The following is a 15044-nucleotide window of genomic DNA, read 5'->3' on the forward strand; positions in this document are numbered from 1 at the left end:
TACCTTATTGCTCGAGACCGGCGAGCCAGTAGGAGTGTGACGTCTTGTATGAATGATGTGAAGTGAAAGGAAGATGCATGAACGTGGATGGTCAAGAACCCCACGTTGACTTGCCCGCTTGGAAGCTTTTGCAGGCACGTCAGAGGGCAGAGGGACAGAGCTTCTTCACAACCGCAGGGATCGGACGCAGGTAGCAACACCAAAGAGAAAGTAATCCTACAATCATGCTCGCTCTCGCACTCAAAGCAGAACTCGAGGGGTGAATACCATTGACGCCTCCATATTAGTACGAAATGATCAAGGCTGACCAATCTCCAGAGTCACCGATCTCCAACCTCAAGACACCGACGATGCGCCCTTCCACTACACATTCAAAGTGCAGTGCACCTCATGTCGCGAGGTTCACCCGAACTGGGTGACAGTAAACCGTCATGTACGGATCAGAGACAGCGCGCAGCAAAATCAAGGTTCACTAACACGCCACGGTAGGAAATGAACGAGCAACAAGGCAGCCGGGGAGAGGCGAACTTTGTCTGGAAGTGCCAGAACTGCAAGGTATTTGAGGATTCGATGCAAAACCCGTTGGGTTTGTTGGTATCTGACAAATTGCTACAGAGACAACACACAGCCAACGTCCTCGAGGCTCCCAAGGCGTACCCTCAGCAGGAGCCCGCAAAATTCCAGAACATCCTCACAATCGACTGCCGTGGATTGGAGTTTGTTGAGTTCAAGGCTGAGGTAGGCTATGATGTCCATATTTACATCTCGTGATTTAAGTCCCTGGCTGACCATCCTACTTGTAGGGTGACTTCAAGGCTTCCGGCGTCGAGTCGAACTCTCAGTTCACCGGCATCGATCTTACGGAAGGCGAGTGGTTTGATTACGACGAGAAGGCCGGCGAGGAAGTGAGCATTAAAGACATCCAGTGGGAAATCCGCCGTGCTTGAAGCTGCTGATCATGGATCGAGCGGTCGATGTTGATTGTGATTGGACGCGTTAGGGTTTGCAGAGGACATGTAGCAGAATTACGACCGTATGCTTGCAGATTCAAATGCCCGACGCCGGAAAAAGCAGCTTCACCTGATGTTGCTGTTCATTGGCGTATTAGAACGGATTGCTTTGAAACATTGCAGATGCGATGCGATCCGCACAGGACAAAAGCGCGCAGATGCGCGCATATCGTAGTACAATGCGCCAATAGTGGAAAATGCGCTCTAGTATGTCTATTTGAGCTTCCAGTCCTTGTAGCTCCATTTTTCTTTCCTCTCCGTCTTGGGCTTCTTCTGCTGGCCCAACCGGTTGCGGACCTCCACCTTTCCGTTCAGAAGCATATTTCTGTATCGGTCCGTCAGGAGGTTTCCTTGGGGCTTCAACCTGCGCAGCGAGTCCTCAAGCTCCTCGGGCAGCTGCACTTCCAATGGTGCTGCAGGCATCTGCGTCTTGCCAAATCTTCTGGGCGCAAGCTTTTCCACTCCATCGTCCGACTCATCATCTGAAGAGTGATGCTGCACCTTCAGAGCCAGGTTCTTCTTGCCCTTGTCCTTTGCCGACATCTCCGCCGCGATCTCCTTGATTCGTGCCTCCTGCGCATCACGTTCTTTCTGCTTCCGCTCCCACGTTTCTCTTTGCTCGCGTTCCTTGCGCGCCTTGATCTTGTTTCGCTCTGCAGGGGTCTTTCTTCGCTTCTGCTTTGTGCTGTAGTTCTGGTCCTCCGCTTCGCTCTGAATGCCTTCCCACTCGCTCTCGTAGTCTGTCGCAACCTCTTCCCGTTCAGCGGCCTCAACCTTCTTTCTCTCGAGCTCAAGACGCTCTTCCTTTGCCCTCTCCGCTGCTTCAGCAAGAATGCGAGCCTCCTCCTTGGCGACAGCCTCGGCACCTTCACGCTCCAGTAGCGCAGTCCATTCGCCAACAAGAGGGTTGTAAGATTTTCCGCCTTCAGGCTTGCGAACGGCAGGGATAGGCTTGCCGTTGGCAGCGAGAGAGACAGGCGCTTGACGGAGCGATTTGGGCTCAACCTTCGGCTTCTTCTCCTCGAGGAAATCCAGGTTCGCGTGCTTCCAGGGCGAGGGGGCAGCCCAAGGGTCGTGTGCGGCAGACTCTTCGACTTCGACACCACCAGTCGTGTCGGCAGCCTTCTTCAATTTCTTCAGCTCGTAGTTCGAAATGTATTTCCCATCCTTGGGCTTTTTGCCAGTGCTTTCTCCAATCACAGGTCCAGCGGCTTTTCTCTTGCGCGGCTCCAGTCCAGGCACAGCCGAGCGTTGAGCAACGATTTCGTCGGCCTTCAAGAGCTTCTGGCCCTTCTGCTTGCGGCCGACGTTCTCATCACCAGCAATGTCCACCGAGAAAAGATCGTCCGCAGCCCTCTCGGCGATAATGCCACCGTTGATCACTTCGTCCCGGGTGTCCTCAAGGCCCTTCTGAACCTCCGTGACGTCGACATTCTTGCGCCACGCCTTCTTGCCTTTCCTAGAGGGCTGCTTGTGGGTCGCCGGAGCGGTCTTGGTCGGCTCCGCCATTTTTGTCGTTGTTGGTGCTGCAACAGAAAAAAATATCACAATTCAACCCTCGGCAACCGAAAGGCCCTGTCCCAGAAAGTGGAAATTGTAAAATCTGGGCCAGCCGATAGCGTTGCGGATCTACCCGCCGGGCGCCCGCGGGCCCTTCACAGCCTCCCCCAGACTCCCCGAAGTGGACGTGAACAGTTGTGGCTCGGCCTCAGGTCTCTCCTTAACAATGAGCTGACCGTTTCCCCCGCCTCTACCCTCATAAACAGACTATACCGCCCATTCACCGCGCCGCATTCGACTACACCTCTTTCCACATAGCGTTCCGTACATCTAGACCAGCAGATCGCATTACGCATCCTCCGAGGCATTGATCGGGACGTCATGGCGCAAAGCGTGGGCTCGTACACAAACCCGCTCAAGAAGTTCAAGCTGGTCTTCTTGGGCGAGCAGTCAGGTATGCCTATCCGGTCGCTTCACAGTCCTCACAGACCCGGCGAAGCCTCACACCCAAGATGTCGCCAAAAAGCGTACTAACCCAAACCTCTCCCAGTCGGCAAAACCTCCCTCATCACCCGCTTCATGTACGACTCCTTCGACAGCACCTACCAGGCCACGATCGGCATCGACTTCCTCAGCAAAACCATGTACCTCGAGGACCGCACCGTGCGGCTGCAGCTGTGGGACACGGCCGGCCAGGAGCGCTTCCGCTCGCTCATCCCCTCGTACATCCGCGACTCGAGCGTCGCCGTCGTCGTCTACGACATCACGTCCCAGAAGAGCTTCCAGCAGACGCGCAAGTGGGTCGACGACGTGCGCGGCGAGCGCGGCAGCGACGTCATCATCGTGCTGGTCGGCAACAAGACGGATCTGAGCGAGAAGAGGGAGGTCAAGGCGGAGGAGGGCGAGGCGGAGGCGAAGAGGCTGGGCTGCTTGTTTGTGGAGACGAGTGCGAAGGTGGGGCATAATGTCAAGACGCTGTTCAAGAGGATCGCCCAGGCGTTGCCGGGCATGGAGGGCGAGGGGCAGCAGGCGGCGAACCAGAGTGAGTGTCTTGCTTCGTGTGGCGATCGTGTGAGTGGTGGTACTGACGGTGTGCGCAGCAATCGACGTGAATGTGAACCAGCCCAAGCCCGAAAGCGAAGGTGGATGCCAGTGCTGAGCGGCTTGATTGTAGGCCATCGAGGCTACGCATTTTGATGGAGCGGAGGCAGATAAACGCGCCAGCCACGTGGTATCCGTTTCTTGGTGGAGGAAAGGCGGTATCTGTACAGAGGCGGATAGGCGGGGTCTGCTTGAGGGGCGGGTGTCATCAGAGGGGAGGGAAAGAGGCGAGGGTGCAAGCGCAAGCATTGCATTGTATGCATGTTTCAGTACGGGTGCGAGCGCGGCGTTTGATGATTGGAAATTCATTCTTGCCTCGAAGGAAGCAAGGTGGGATGGCGAAGGCCGAGTGCAGGCTGCAATGCCAGATCCAGCTAGCTGCACGTGTGCATATGTTCTATGACTAGAATTTTTATTTTCGAAGCGAATTGAGAGATGTGAATGATTATGGAATGCTTTCATCTAGAACCTAAGACAAGTCGTACTCATATTAATCTTACTGCACAGTATGTCTAAATGGAACCATAGAGCGCAGGTGCCCCTTCCAGCACTAATTACCCAACTCCTAGTCGCCCAGCATGCTATTCCACATACTCTATCCAAGATCTTACAAGCTCACTCAGGAACCTTGTTGTTCTTCGCAGAAGGCGGCGGAGGCGGGCCAGTGCCGCTCCTCGCTCTCCTCTCCCTCTCGCCGACACCAGGCTCGGGAACCTTGATTCTCAGGTCCTTCCTGCCGTTGAAGCGGCCGCTAGTGGAACGCACCCAGTCGTTCTCGCCCTCGTTCTCCTCACGACCCAGCCAGTAGCCCTTGCTAGGGAACTTCATCATCGCGCGGCCCAGCTTGCCCTTCCAGCCCTCTCCCTCTTCTCTTCCCTCACGGAACGGGTTTTCTGCCATGGTGGGGTCGTCGCTGTGCGTGTATCCAGTTGAGGTCGTGAGCACGTAGGAGCGAACGACGCCGCGCGCGTAGGAGAGAACGACCAGGCAGAAGTAGATGCGGAGGATCCAGAGGGAGCCAATGACAGTCAGAGAAGCCATGGAGCCGGACTCGAAGACCGCGCTGGTGAGAGTGACGCCGCCTTCAGTGGGGTATGCGGTGGCGACCTGGCCGGGCATCGCACCCTCGGCAGGAGTGGCGATGACTTCGACCTTGGAAACATTGTGCTCGGGGCTCGTGAAGCCGGCTGTGTCCTCAATAGTGCCGGCACCGGGCACGTTGTCGTCCACTTTTCCCTCGTTCAAGTGTTGCGCCAAGACGATGAACCAGCTTGCGCCGAAGAAGCTGGTGTAGATTGCGTTGATGAGGGAGTCCAAGATCAGGAGGAATGCGAGACCGACCACCTTAAGCGGCTGCTCGGGCTGGCGGATGGCGGCGAAGAGCCATGAGATCAGGCCGAGAACAATGAGAGAGTAGACGTAGTGGCTGAGCTGGAGCGCGTTGAGCTCGTAACCGGTGAAAATCGCGAGGATGCCGTAAAGGCCGGTGACTTTGTTGAAGAGGAGGGTGAGGAAAATGAGTTCGGTGGCGGAGCGAAGGGTGATGAAGCCTAGGACGGACTGCGTGGATGTCAGTTTGCGCATGGGTGAGAGGGCATGCGACAGTCTGACTGACCTTGGGTTTAGGGACGCGGAAGAGCGAGGGGAGCGCCATGATGGGCGGACGCGCAGTCGCTGGTGTGGGACGGGGTGAAGCAAAACGCGCCGTATCGGTTCAGCAAGGTCCGGCTGAGATATGTCGAAAACGTGGAGTCGTAGTCGGTGATGGCAGAGTGTGAAGTGAAGCCTGGAGGGCAGGGAGCGAGAATGCCTTGCCAGCCCTGCCTCGCCCGGCAACGGGCGGCAGCTGCGCGCTGCGCCCAGTGGCCATCTGCAGCCTTTCGTAATTTCACTTCAACAGGCGCTAACCGGCAGCGGCTGGTCCCGTGATCCGAAACGTTAGACTTGACAGCTCGGCCAACGTGCAAGCCATCCGAACATGCGAGTTTCATGCGTTAAACATTCTTATGCTATGCCCCATGTATGATGCATGGCTCTCCAAGAATCACTCCTTGCCTCTGAGATGGAGCTGACATATGAGATATGTAACAAGCCTCGACCTGATCAAAAGTTGTATCCAGGCTGCGAGGGCCGCTCCTGAAGATCGCTCTCGACGGTCACACTCCAAGATTCTTTTCTTACGATGCCTCCGCCTAATTCGGTACTGCCATCGCCTGCGCCCCGCTTGACAAGCTCCACGTCGCTCTCTCTACGCATCTCATGCGTCGATTCTGCCTTGCCTCGAGCCGTGCTACTCGTGCCATAAGGGCCCTGCTTCCGCGAGACTGATATAGCGAGGGTCCTTGAGGGCCGTATATTACCTGAATATGGCCCTGTAGACTGGTCCACTTGAGTCTTTCCAAGCATTCGGGCCAGGAGAAAGCTAATGGGTTTCTTCAATATTGGCAGGCAGGCATTGACTATGCCCGCATTTGCCTCGACCAACGTCCAAATGCCTCGAGGTATGAAGTTGTAAGTGACGTCTGCTTGCTTGGACAAAGAACTTCTCACTGCGACTGTACGCATAATGCCCGCAACAACTACGCTAAAGCGATGTCAACGGACTGCCAACCTCTAAGTGCCTGGGATCAGGTCTGGGTTCATGACTTACAATCCACCAAGAGCGAAGACGCTGCAAAGCATCACTTTCTCACGCGGCCTCAGCTTTAGCTTGAGTACCTGTGGGATGGGCAACACCAAGACCAATACATCGCTGAGGATATTTCCGACCGCGTATGCTGTCCAGAACGCATCGGAATCAATGCAAGTGGCCTGGATTGTTTTGTCCCAAGAAGCCTGAATTGGAACACACTGCCATATTGTTGCCCCGACTGCGCCGGCACCCCACCCACCAATTATGCCGATACAAAGCCAGCAAATTGCCTGAAACCCTTTGCCGACGAACAGTCGCTGGTAGAAGAGCACGGCTGATATCTTGTTCAAGCAAACGACGACTTTGTAAGGGGTCTGAGCGACGAAGAACCATCGTAGAGCCTCGATAAGCTCAGTCCCCTCGAGGTCTGCTTTATGCATTCCATAGCCATTTTCGACGGCGAGCTGAATTGCCACAGAAAGCACGATTGAAAATATCTGCAAAGAGCTGCGGTGTTAGATATCAATTCTAGCGATGCATCGAGAGTTCTCACCAAAGAGCAAATGATGACATAGTCATCGCGTCCAAATTGGCCAGTGTGCAGGCGTGTTGCGCATCTTGCAACAGTTGTGAGTCCAGCAAATATGACCATACAAAGAGACGTGATGTACAGCTTCCATCCCTGGTTAGAGAGTCCGTCGTCCGGAAATCCCAACCCTCGAGACATTTCGAACACACAACGATAATTTCTCGCGCAATAGGAAGGGCATTTTCGCTGGTTTCATACAAGAGCCTTTGAGGATTCCAACCCTGCTGAGGTGATTGATTAGTGGTCACGCATACGACATAGTCGATGTGGACGCGCGGCGATCGCGGTTCGGAAGGTATGATCGAAATGCTCAAGTGAATAACCATATTGGGCAATTTGTTAGGTCGTACTGGGACGCCTAACGCTAGACTTCATCACGAATCCATTTAGTGAAGCGAGTCAATCACAAGACGCGGGGAGTTTAGCCGCTAGTTTGTGATCCTTTGATCGGCGCACTGAACCCGGTCAAGCTATGCAGGGTATTGCTAGGGCAAGAATTACGGCGATAACAGTGCCCTGATCGCCCATGCTGCAAGTGGATTCAGCTTTGCCGTGAGGCCGATTTCTCCAAGCGAGATTGTTGAGGGGCACCTCAGCCGAACGTGCATGCCGGAGACGATACCAAGCCTGGCATTCGTGGATTGAGAAAAGAGCAGGTCAAGCATGTCTTCACCCTGCTGTAGCATGGTCTGCAGACTCAATTCGTTCCTGCACCTTCGGTTATCGTGAAAACATGCACGGGTCAGCGCCTCTCCGTCTCTTTTTGGCGCTTTCGGCGGCGTTGCTGTGTCTCCGGACTGCCGAGGCAACCGGTTTTAACGAAGTCGTTACCACGAACGGCGTCGTATCTGGACATATCGCGCCGGACAGAAAGAACACTGTAGAGTATCTTGGTATCCCATATGCGCAGCCTCCTGTCGGAAAACTTCGCTTTGCTCCTCCGCAACCGATTGTGAAGAAACTGGATTACAACGCATCGAAATGGGTGAGCTATGCCCAATCGAACCGTACGTCGATGAAATGCCAGCAAGACTTACTGACTTGACTAGGGCTTGTACGTACACACGGGCACGCTGTTACTTACACCGTTGTCGTACTGATACGCGTCTAGTGACTGTCCGCAGAGTGTATCTGGCAATGCATCTTACCCTGGCCTGACACCACAAGCACAAGGTATCATCAATGCCTTTGCTGGTGGAGGTGGCAACCAGCAGAGTGAGGATTGCCTGACACTTAATATCTGGGCGCCATCTCATACGGAAAAGAAACGACCCGTCCTAGTATTCTTTCATGGTGGACGTATGTGTTTTGAGATCCCGAGACTCCTAAAGCAAGCCGTATACTAAGACAAAGCTCAGGCTTCTCAATTGGCAACTCCAATTCAAAGTTCTACGATGGCAGTCGCTTTGCTGAAGCTACCTCCGCTATCATAATCACACTGACCTACCGGCTCAATGTATTCGGATTCCCAGGAGCCCCGGACAGCAGTCAAAACTTAGGCCTGCGGGACCAAAGACTCGCAGTGCAGTGGATCCACGATAACATTGCCGGATTCGGTGGAGATCCAAGCAAGATCGCCGTCTTCGGGCAATCCTCAGGCGGCGTTGCTGTCGATTGGTGGACTTTCGCATATCAACAGGAACCACTTATTGCTGGGATAATCTCTGAGTCCGGCAATGCATTGAGTTTCCCGCTCAACACAGCAGAGCGACAAAAGCAGAATTGGTACAATGTTTCGACTACCCTTGGCTGCGGCTCCTCTGGGGACACCTTGGAATGCGTCCGCGGCAAGGACTGGAAGGATTTGCTGGCTGCTGCTGGTAGGTTACCTGCCGCTCCGGGTGGTAACCCAGTACGTTCTACCTCCGCTTTCTATCCGATGATCGACAACGAGACTGTGTTCTCTGATTATCGTCCCTTACTGGAACATGGTAAATTCGCCAAGATCGTAAGTATCAGCATCAATCTTTCTTGCTCGCTAGCCGTCAAAGCTGACTAAACTTGACAGCCCCAACTCCTGGGCAACAATAACAACGAACAAGGTTACTACGTGATCCCTGCGTTTGGTAAAGGCGTTAACGCCACTAAGGAACAAGGAGACCAATTCTTACTAGAATCTTTCACTTGCCCAAACGACATCGAAGCAAGGGCGCGCAGCGCTCAAGGCGTTCCTACTTGGCAGTATCGATACTTCGGCGACTGGCCGAACACCCGCTTGTACAATTCCAGTGGCGCATACCATGGAACTGAGCTTGAAATGCTCTTCGGCAACTCTGGAGACGTGAGCGGGATAGCTCCTTCTGAAGCTCAGGAGGAGCTTACGAAGGTCATGCAAGATGCTTGGGTTGCGTTCGCGGAAGACCCGAAGAGGGGGCTGGAGAAGTACGGTTGGCCAAGATTCGATCCTTCTGAAGACACTTTGGTACGCTTAGGATATGAAAACAGCCCAGTGCCTGATTTCGTACGGCCTAGTCTGTATAGTGGTGATTGTGCCAACATCACTGTCGGAGCCGATGGGTGATTGTACGCCTTTACCCAACAGACGCATCGCAGTTGCGGGATGCAGACGGCGACCAAGAAGCTTTTAGCCTTTGACGTCGAGTAGTCTCATCATGCGAGAAAGAGGATTGAGGCACCAGATAAGGCAGAGCGTATCTAGGAAACAATCTCGATCAACCCTTTCAAGGCTGCTATCAGCCAGCGTATGAAGCATTTGACCGTGAAATGACATGGAGAGATCATTTGGAAGCAAATTTTTATTTACTGACAGCCCAGTAATACCCAAAAAACGAACGTGAGTCTAGTATTGAGGTGTCTTCGAAATGGCAACATCCACTGCATGAAAGCATTTCTTATCGATAAGAAATCCTGCGAATGTTGACGAGATGGACTGGACAGGCCTTGCCCCTACATAACCGCATAACAAACCTTCCGAAAATGGCCGACAGCGATATCTCAACAAATGCCCTCCTCACCCGCTTCAAATTCCAAGAGCTCCTCAACCAAGACCAAGGCGGCCGCCGCACAGTCCTCCAAGGCACGATCGGCGGCGAGCCCGCGCTCCTCCTCGCCGAGCGAGCAGCCTTCAGCAACGACGAGTCCTACCTCTCGTCTTTCTCCCGCCTCATAACCCATGTAAAGAACCTCGGCGCCAATGACATCTACCATTGGTACATGGCCAACTCCCTCCCGGACGGCACGCTCGACCAGCCCACGCCACCGGACCTCAAGGTCAACCTCATTTACCCTTGCAAGGACAGCCATATCAGGAAGTATTCTTTCCAACAGGCTCGCGTCGTGCTAGAGACGCCGGAAGTCTACGCCAAGTATGTCCGGCCGTACATGCAGAGCTACCGCGAGGAGGGCAAATTGAACTGGGTTTTCAATATCCTAGAGGGCAGGAAGGAGCAGGAGAACGTGCTCTACCGGTCGAAGGAAGCTGATCCCAAGGACGACTTTCTGTTGCTGCCGGACCTGAATTGGGACCGTACGACGATTGGAGGATTGCACTTGCTCGCTCTCGTTGAGAGGCGCGATATTTTGAGTGTGCGGGATCTGAAGAAGAAAGACGTTCCGTGGCTCCGGCACCTTCGCAGTACGCTTACGAAAGCGGTTGAAGGGCTTTACGAGGGTGTGGAGAATGATATGCTTAAGTTTTATATTCACTGTAGGTCAAGCTCAATGTTCCTTTCCGGTGACCAATTGGCTGACAGATATCCCAGATCAACCCACATACTACCATTTCCACATCCACGTCGTCCATGTGAACCTCGATCCCTCCGCCACGCAGGCCGTCGGCAAGGCATTGGCGTTGGACAACGTCATCTCCCAGCTGGATACCATGGGTGGTGGCGACGAGGCGAGCATGGCAGACGTCGAGCTTTCATACACGCTTGGTGAGGCGAGCGAGCTGTGGACTAAGATCTTCTTGCCGCTGAAGGAAGGCAAGGAGCCAGGCGTCTCTAGCTAGCACCCTACCTGCACTGCTGCAAGGAATCTCCGCATGAAGAGTTACGACGTATATACCATTGCATTCCCGATACAATGTTGCCCATGCCAAAAGGATTCTAGATCTTGAAGCATTTCCCCTCCAAAGCCTCAGAAGGAATTGGTCGCAACGCGGCTCACCTAAGATCCACGGACAAAACAAAAGACCCGCGACGTCTCTGGACAGCCTTCAGACAACAAAAATGCATCGGCCGGGAATCGAACCCGGGGCTGGCCGACATCCGTAGGCCTCGAAGTGAGGTCTGATGGCAACGGCCAATTTTACCACTAAACCACCAATGCTTGATGAGTAAGCGAAAACTTGTGTCGACCATGTACCTTGCAAAAAACGAGCGGCATGTACGGCCTAAGGAGCGAGCAAGATGATATTGCTGGCAGGGTAAAAATGAACACCGAAATAAGAACTGAGCAGAACAACCTGACTCGTGATGAGAAATGAGAGGCTCGGACAAAACACTAGCGCGGAAACGCTTTTTTTCTTCAAAGCCAGGAAAACCAAAGCAATGTACTAAGGTATTTGTACCGAGTTATCGCAAACAATGCATCGCTATACAAAAACTGCACAGAACCAAACGCGTAAGAGGGCCATTCGAAACAAGGCAAGGCGGGCTCGCGAAGCCCAAAGGAGAGAGATAGATAGGCGTAACAGTTTAAAGCAGCGCGCGCAAGAATGAGACGGCATTACTTGAGAGAATGCGGCGGTCTTGCAATCTCGCCATGATGCTTTTGTCGTCTTGATGCCGTTTAGTGTGTCAAGCGAGAAATAAATGCAGAGAGGAACATGCACGCTTGCAGTCATTCTTCTTGTTTTGATCGGGCTATTATGCAAAAAGCCCGGCGTCTCAATGTGTAGACGCCCATTCCTGTGATTATTCGGGCAGAGCCCGTCCGCGTTTTAATGGCCGTGGCCATGGCCGTGGCCATGGCCATGGCCGTTCTCGACAGCCGAATCCTCCGCAGGAGCCCGCAGCTGCTGAGAAGGCGTCCTGTGCAGGAACGAGTTCTCCACTTCCACGGGGCCAACGTGCTTCCGCGGAATGAACGGCAGCTGCAGGATGCCGACCACCGCGGCGCCCGCGATGGTGAACCAGGCGGCGCCGGACCCGCCGTAGCTGTACACGATACCGACCAGAGGTGGCGAGACGGTCCTCGCCAGACAGCAGCCGGACATGGCGAGGCCGTTGACTTTGCCGAGGACCTGGGGCGAGGGCGTGGCGTCTTTGAGCAGGATGAGAGCCGCGGGATAGATGATGATGCCGACGAAGCTCTGCATGATGAGCGAGACGTAAATGAGCGCGGAAGTCATGTTCTGCGGGCCGGCGCTGATGAACGGCAGCATTAGGTAGGGGATCGGGAAGAGGACCACCATGGAGATGAAGGACTTCCAGATGCCGACCTTCTCGATGAAGATGGGGAAGATGATGCCTTGGATTAGGAGGCCGATGGCGCCGTTGACGGCGAGGTAGACACCGACGTCGTGGACTGTCATGCCAAGGCCGCCGAACAGATCGAGGTGCTGCACAGCTGCTTTAGGCTCGTCGAGGATCCAAGTGGGAAGCAAGCTGAGGTAGGCCATGGAGTGGAAGGACACGATCACCAGGGCGATTGTGATCATGATGATAGTGTAGTTGAAGGCCTTGCCGGTGTACTCGGCAGTAGGACCAGCACGGCTTGCGCCACGGCGAGGCTCCGGCCGGCTCTGAGCGACATCGCGGCGAATTTTATTGGCCTCCTCAGGAGCAAAGCGGATGGAGTGCACGGTGGCGAAGGAAGATTTCCTGATGTCGAAGTACTGGCCGACAGATCCAGGGAGACCTTCCTCGATGAACGAAGGCCTGGGTGCGCGGCTAGCCTGGGAGCGGCGGCGCATAGATCCACCAATGCTGGCGCGAGGAGCGAGGAGAGAAGAGGTTTCGTCAAAGACGCTGGCGGCATCGTCCACGGCTCCGTCGTCGGCGACAAGCTCCTTAGGGTTGGTCTCCTCGAGGAAGAAGATTCCCTGGATGATGGCCAGAACGATGACAATAACAGCAACAAGATTTGGCAGCAGGTAAGGGTAGGTGGCCCAGAAGCTGTCGGGAGAGAATAATCCAGGGTAGAAGCGAGCAGGCTGAGCGAGGAAGCCGCCCATGGCAGATCCAATGATTCCTCCCAGGGTCCAGACGAAAGGCTGCACAGCATACGCCTTGGCTGTGAGGAGTGTCAGCAACGCCTCGTGAACTGTCAATCTCGGCGGTGGAACTCACGCTCGTGCTCCGGTTTCTTGACCATCTCCGCCACCATAGTCTGCATGACGGCAACGTTACCGTTCAAAGCTCCTCCAACGAAACGCGCCAACAGTGCAACCCAGTACTTCTTGGCCAGACCGAAAATCAAACTAGAAATAGCAACGCCTCCAAGCCCGATCAGGACAACAGGTTTTCGGCCATAGCGATCCGAGAGTGCGCCCCAACCCATGGCAGTGATAGCTTCCGCAACAGCGTAGGCGGAGACGAGGAGACCAGCGTAGAAAGACGCATCTGTCTCATCGCCATCGTGCAGGTCCTTGACCATGGCATATGTATATGCCAGGATGGAGTTAAACGCGATGGGCTCGGAAAAGCGACATATCGCTGAGTGGCAGTCAGTATTCGCCGTCGGCTGCAGTTTGCTGAGACGTTGCAGGTGGTAACTCACCGAGAATGGTGAGTTGGCGGACGGGGAACGCCTCCGGGTCGTCTTTGAGGGAGATCATGGTGTCGGATGAATGCCAATGCTGCGCCTATGGGTCTCCACGTCGACGGCGCACGAGATAGGTGATGGGGCGAGGCAAGACGGAATATATCAAACAAACGCAACAGCTGAGGGCGCTGTCTCTCGCACTCGGGCGCAATGAAGCGTGACGAGCAGAGGATGATAGAGACAACTCTCCGTCAGCACGAGACGGGAGAGAGAAATCTCAGTGCGGTGTGGTGGCAAGCGATGAAGGGATCTGCTGCGCTGCTCGCTGGGCGGGCCGTAGCCCCGGAGTGTTTCTTGACGTGCTTGACCAACGGCGGACGGCGCATCAGCGTGGGCGTGGCAGGCGGCGGCAGGCGGTTACCTTACCTTTACTAGACTCGCCAGATCGCAGATCGGAAGTGCCAGCCGCCACGGCACAGGCGCTTTCGAGGCCGTGCCATCTCGTTTGCAAACACGTTTGGAGCCGCTGGTACATACGATCACCCTTGCAACCCACCCCGCCCGGCCGCCGAGTCATGATGATATCGCCGGGAGAAGCGCCTGCTGCGCCTGCGTAGCGGACGCCGCCTCCAATTCCAACCTGGAAGGCCAGCCGCGGTGACATCGCGCCACAGTGGCACCAAGAGCACATGCAGCCTCGCACACATTCATGCAAGTGCAGGCATCGCGGACGCCGCCCCGATGCATGCTATCGCTTCTCTCGTGCAGGCCCGCCCAGGGAGACGTACAGTATCTCGATGTATCGCAGGCCTTCGCACCATCCCAACTCGGCGGTTTCAGCCCTCGCTTCATTGAACAATAATTACCCAGTACACCAACGTCGAACCATACACACCCATGGCCGCCTCCCCGGGCACAGACATGCCCGTGGCGCGCACTTCCCCATCGAAGTGGGGATCGCAAACTGATAAAATCTGCCCGGTCGAGTGGTAAACTCGGCTAGGGACCGCGTGGCTGGATGGCGCGTCCATGCTTCAAGCCACGCTCCCGGGGCGCTGGCAGGGGTGTTTGGGACCGAGTCGTCAGAGGTATCGAGTCCTCCTCCATCTGATGTTGTGTGTGTTTGGATTTCATATGATCTGCCTGGTCAGCCACGTGCAGGATGACAGCTTCGTGGCTGAATGTCTAGTTGCATCGCTCGCGCACGCCTCGCAATCTACAATTTCTGCGCGAGTCACGAAGTCCGTCAGCACAGGCATCGAGGTCTCAGATCCCGCCTGCGCTGTCAATGCTCCCGACTTCAATCTCGCGCGAGCCCATGGCTCGCGCGCGTACAGTAGCCGCATGCGCGCAGACGCATGTCTCGAATGCATGCAAGATGGCCGTTCAGGAAGTGTCGGTCGGGTTGGGTGCATCAACATTGCGTGCTGCAGGCGTCTTCTTTCCACAGAGGAGAGCGAGCACGCGTGATCTGAGCTGATATCTTCTCCATCTTCGTGGCCACTGCACGCTCAGCTCGCGTTTTGCTGAATGCATGAGGTGT

General features: G+C 55.0%; 8 protein-coding genes across 8 annotated transcripts; 4 read left to right on the forward strand and 4 right to left on the reverse strand.

Moving 5' to 3' along the window:
* The first annotated feature begins 33 nt into the window (after positions 1 to 33).
* Positions 34 to 1172, forward strand: WHR41_03375 (uncharacterized protein). The gene is made up of 5 exons (XM_069371981.1): positions 34 to 259; positions 319 to 433; positions 490 to 555; positions 616 to 738; positions 804 to 1172. The coding sequence occupies exons 1-5, from the start codon at positions 225 to 227 to the stop codon at positions 945 to 947; spliced, it is 483 nt and encodes a 160-aa protein (XP_069231182.1). The 5' UTR covers positions 34 to 224; the 3' UTR covers positions 948 to 1172.
* A 51-nt stretch (positions 1173 to 1223) lies between these two features.
* WHR41_03376 (uncharacterized protein) lies at positions 1224 to 2519 on the reverse strand (the record flags this gene model as incomplete). The annotated part of the gene is made up of 1 exon (XM_069371982.1): positions 1224 to 2519. The coding sequence occupies one exon, from the start codon at positions 2517 to 2519 to the stop codon at positions 1224 to 1226; it is 1296 nt and encodes a 431-aa protein (XP_069231185.1).
* Positions 2520 to 2714: 195 nt separating this feature from the next.
* Positions 2715 to 4059, forward strand: Rab6b (Ras-related protein Rab-6B). The gene is made up of 3 exons (XM_069371983.1): positions 2715 to 2964; positions 3061 to 3552; positions 3611 to 4059. Exons 1-3 carry the CDS (start codon positions 2892 to 2894, stop codon positions 3667 to 3669), a joined length of 624 nt encoding a protein of 207 aa, XP_069231184.1. The 5' UTR covers positions 2715 to 2891; the 3' UTR covers positions 3670 to 4059.
* Positions 4054 to 5430, reverse strand: WHR41_03378 (uncharacterized protein). Its single transcript, XM_069371984.1, has 2 exons — positions 5227 to 5430; positions 4054 to 5171 (listed from the first exon to the last, which is right to left on the reverse strand). Exons 1-2 carry the CDS (start codon positions 5263 to 5265, stop codon positions 4227 to 4229), a joined length of 984 nt encoding a protein of 327 aa, XP_069231191.1. The 5' UTR covers positions 5266 to 5430; the 3' UTR covers positions 4054 to 4226.
* Positions 5431 to 5714: 284 nt separating this feature from the next.
* On the reverse strand, positions 5715 to 6970 carry WHR41_03379 (uncharacterized protein; the record flags this gene model as incomplete). Its single annotated transcript, XM_069371985.1, has 3 exons — positions 5715 to 6195; positions 6262 to 6740; positions 6797 to 6970. 3 exons carry the CDS (start codon positions 6968 to 6970, stop codon positions 5715 to 5717), a joined length of 1134 nt encoding a protein of 377 aa, XP_069231190.1.
* A 595-nt stretch (positions 6971 to 7565) lies between these two features.
* On the forward strand, positions 7566 to 9557 carry WHR41_03380 (uncharacterized protein; the record flags this gene model as incomplete). The annotated part of the gene is made up of 5 exons (XM_069371986.1): positions 7566 to 7817; positions 7882 to 7886; positions 7944 to 8131; positions 8191 to 8780; positions 8841 to 9557. 5 exons carry the CDS (start codon positions 7566 to 7568, stop codon positions 9351 to 9353), a joined length of 1548 nt encoding a protein of 515 aa, XP_069231005.1. The 3' UTR covers positions 9354 to 9557.
* Positions 9558 to 9769: 212 nt separating this feature from the next.
* On the forward strand, positions 9770 to 10802 carry WHR41_03381 (uncharacterized protein; the record flags this gene model as incomplete). Its single annotated transcript, XM_069371987.1, has 2 exons — positions 9770 to 10499; positions 10555 to 10802. 2 exons carry the CDS (start codon positions 9770 to 9772, stop codon positions 10800 to 10802), a joined length of 978 nt encoding a protein of 325 aa, XP_069231006.1.
* A 933-nt stretch (positions 10803 to 11735) lies between these two features.
* On the reverse strand, positions 11736 to 13869 carry WHR41_03382 (uncharacterized protein; the record flags this gene model as incomplete). The annotated part of the gene is made up of 3 exons (XM_069371988.1): positions 13517 to 13869; positions 13087 to 13452; positions 11736 to 13030 (listed from the first exon to the last, which is right to left on the reverse strand). The coding sequence occupies exons 1-3, from the start codon at positions 13572 to 13574 to the stop codon at positions 11736 to 11738; spliced, it is 1719 nt and encodes a 572-aa protein (XP_069231007.1). The 5' UTR covers positions 13575 to 13869.
* Positions 13870 to 15044: the final 1175 nt, after the last annotated feature.

Source organism: Cladosporium halotolerans, assembly GCF_011745625.1.
Source record: "Cladosporium halotolerans strain TM138-S3 chromosome Unknown Sca8, whole genome shotgun sequence".
NCBI classification, from domain to species: Eukaryota; Fungi; Ascomycota; class Dothideomycetes; order Cladosporiales; family Cladosporiaceae; genus Cladosporium; species Cladosporium halotolerans.

What these genes read in the sequence shown, in the direction of transcription:
- Rab6b (XM_069371983.1), top strand. Translation starts at nt 2,892, where the DNA reads ATGGCGCAAAGCGTGGGCTCGTACACAAACCCGCTCAAGAAGTTCAAG. An exon ending in CTTCTTGGGCGAGCAGTCAG is followed by an intron (nt 2,965 to 3,060) that starts GTATGCCTATCC and finishes AACCTCTCCCAG; the next exon opens with TCGGCAAAACCTCCCTCATC. An exon ending in GCAGCAGGCGGCGAACCAGA is followed by an intron (nt 3,553 to 3,610) that starts GTGAGTGTCTTG and finishes CGGTGTGCGCAG; the next exon opens with CAATCGACGTGAATGTGAAC.
- WHR41_03375 (XM_069371981.1), top strand. Translation starts at nt 225, where the DNA reads ATGCTCGCTCTCGCACTCAAAGCAGAACTCGAGGG. An exon ending in GGAAGTGCCAGAACTGCAAG is followed by an intron (nt 556 to 615) that starts GTATTTGAGGAT and finishes AAATTGCTACAG; the next exon opens with AGACAACACACAGCCAACGT. An exon ending in TTGTTGAGTTCAAGGCTGAG is followed by an intron (nt 739 to 803) that starts GTAGGCTATGAT and finishes TCCTACTTGTAG; the next exon opens with GGTGACTTCAAGGCTTCCGG.
- WHR41_03378 (XM_069371984.1), bottom strand. Translation starts at nt 5,265, where the DNA reads ATGGCGCTCCCCTCGCTCTTCCGCGTCCCTAAACCCAAG. An exon ending in TCCGCGTCCCTAAACCCAAG is followed by an intron (nt 5,172 to 5,226) that starts GTCAGTCAGACT and finishes ACATCCACGCAG; the next exon opens with TCCGTCCTAGGCTTCATCAC.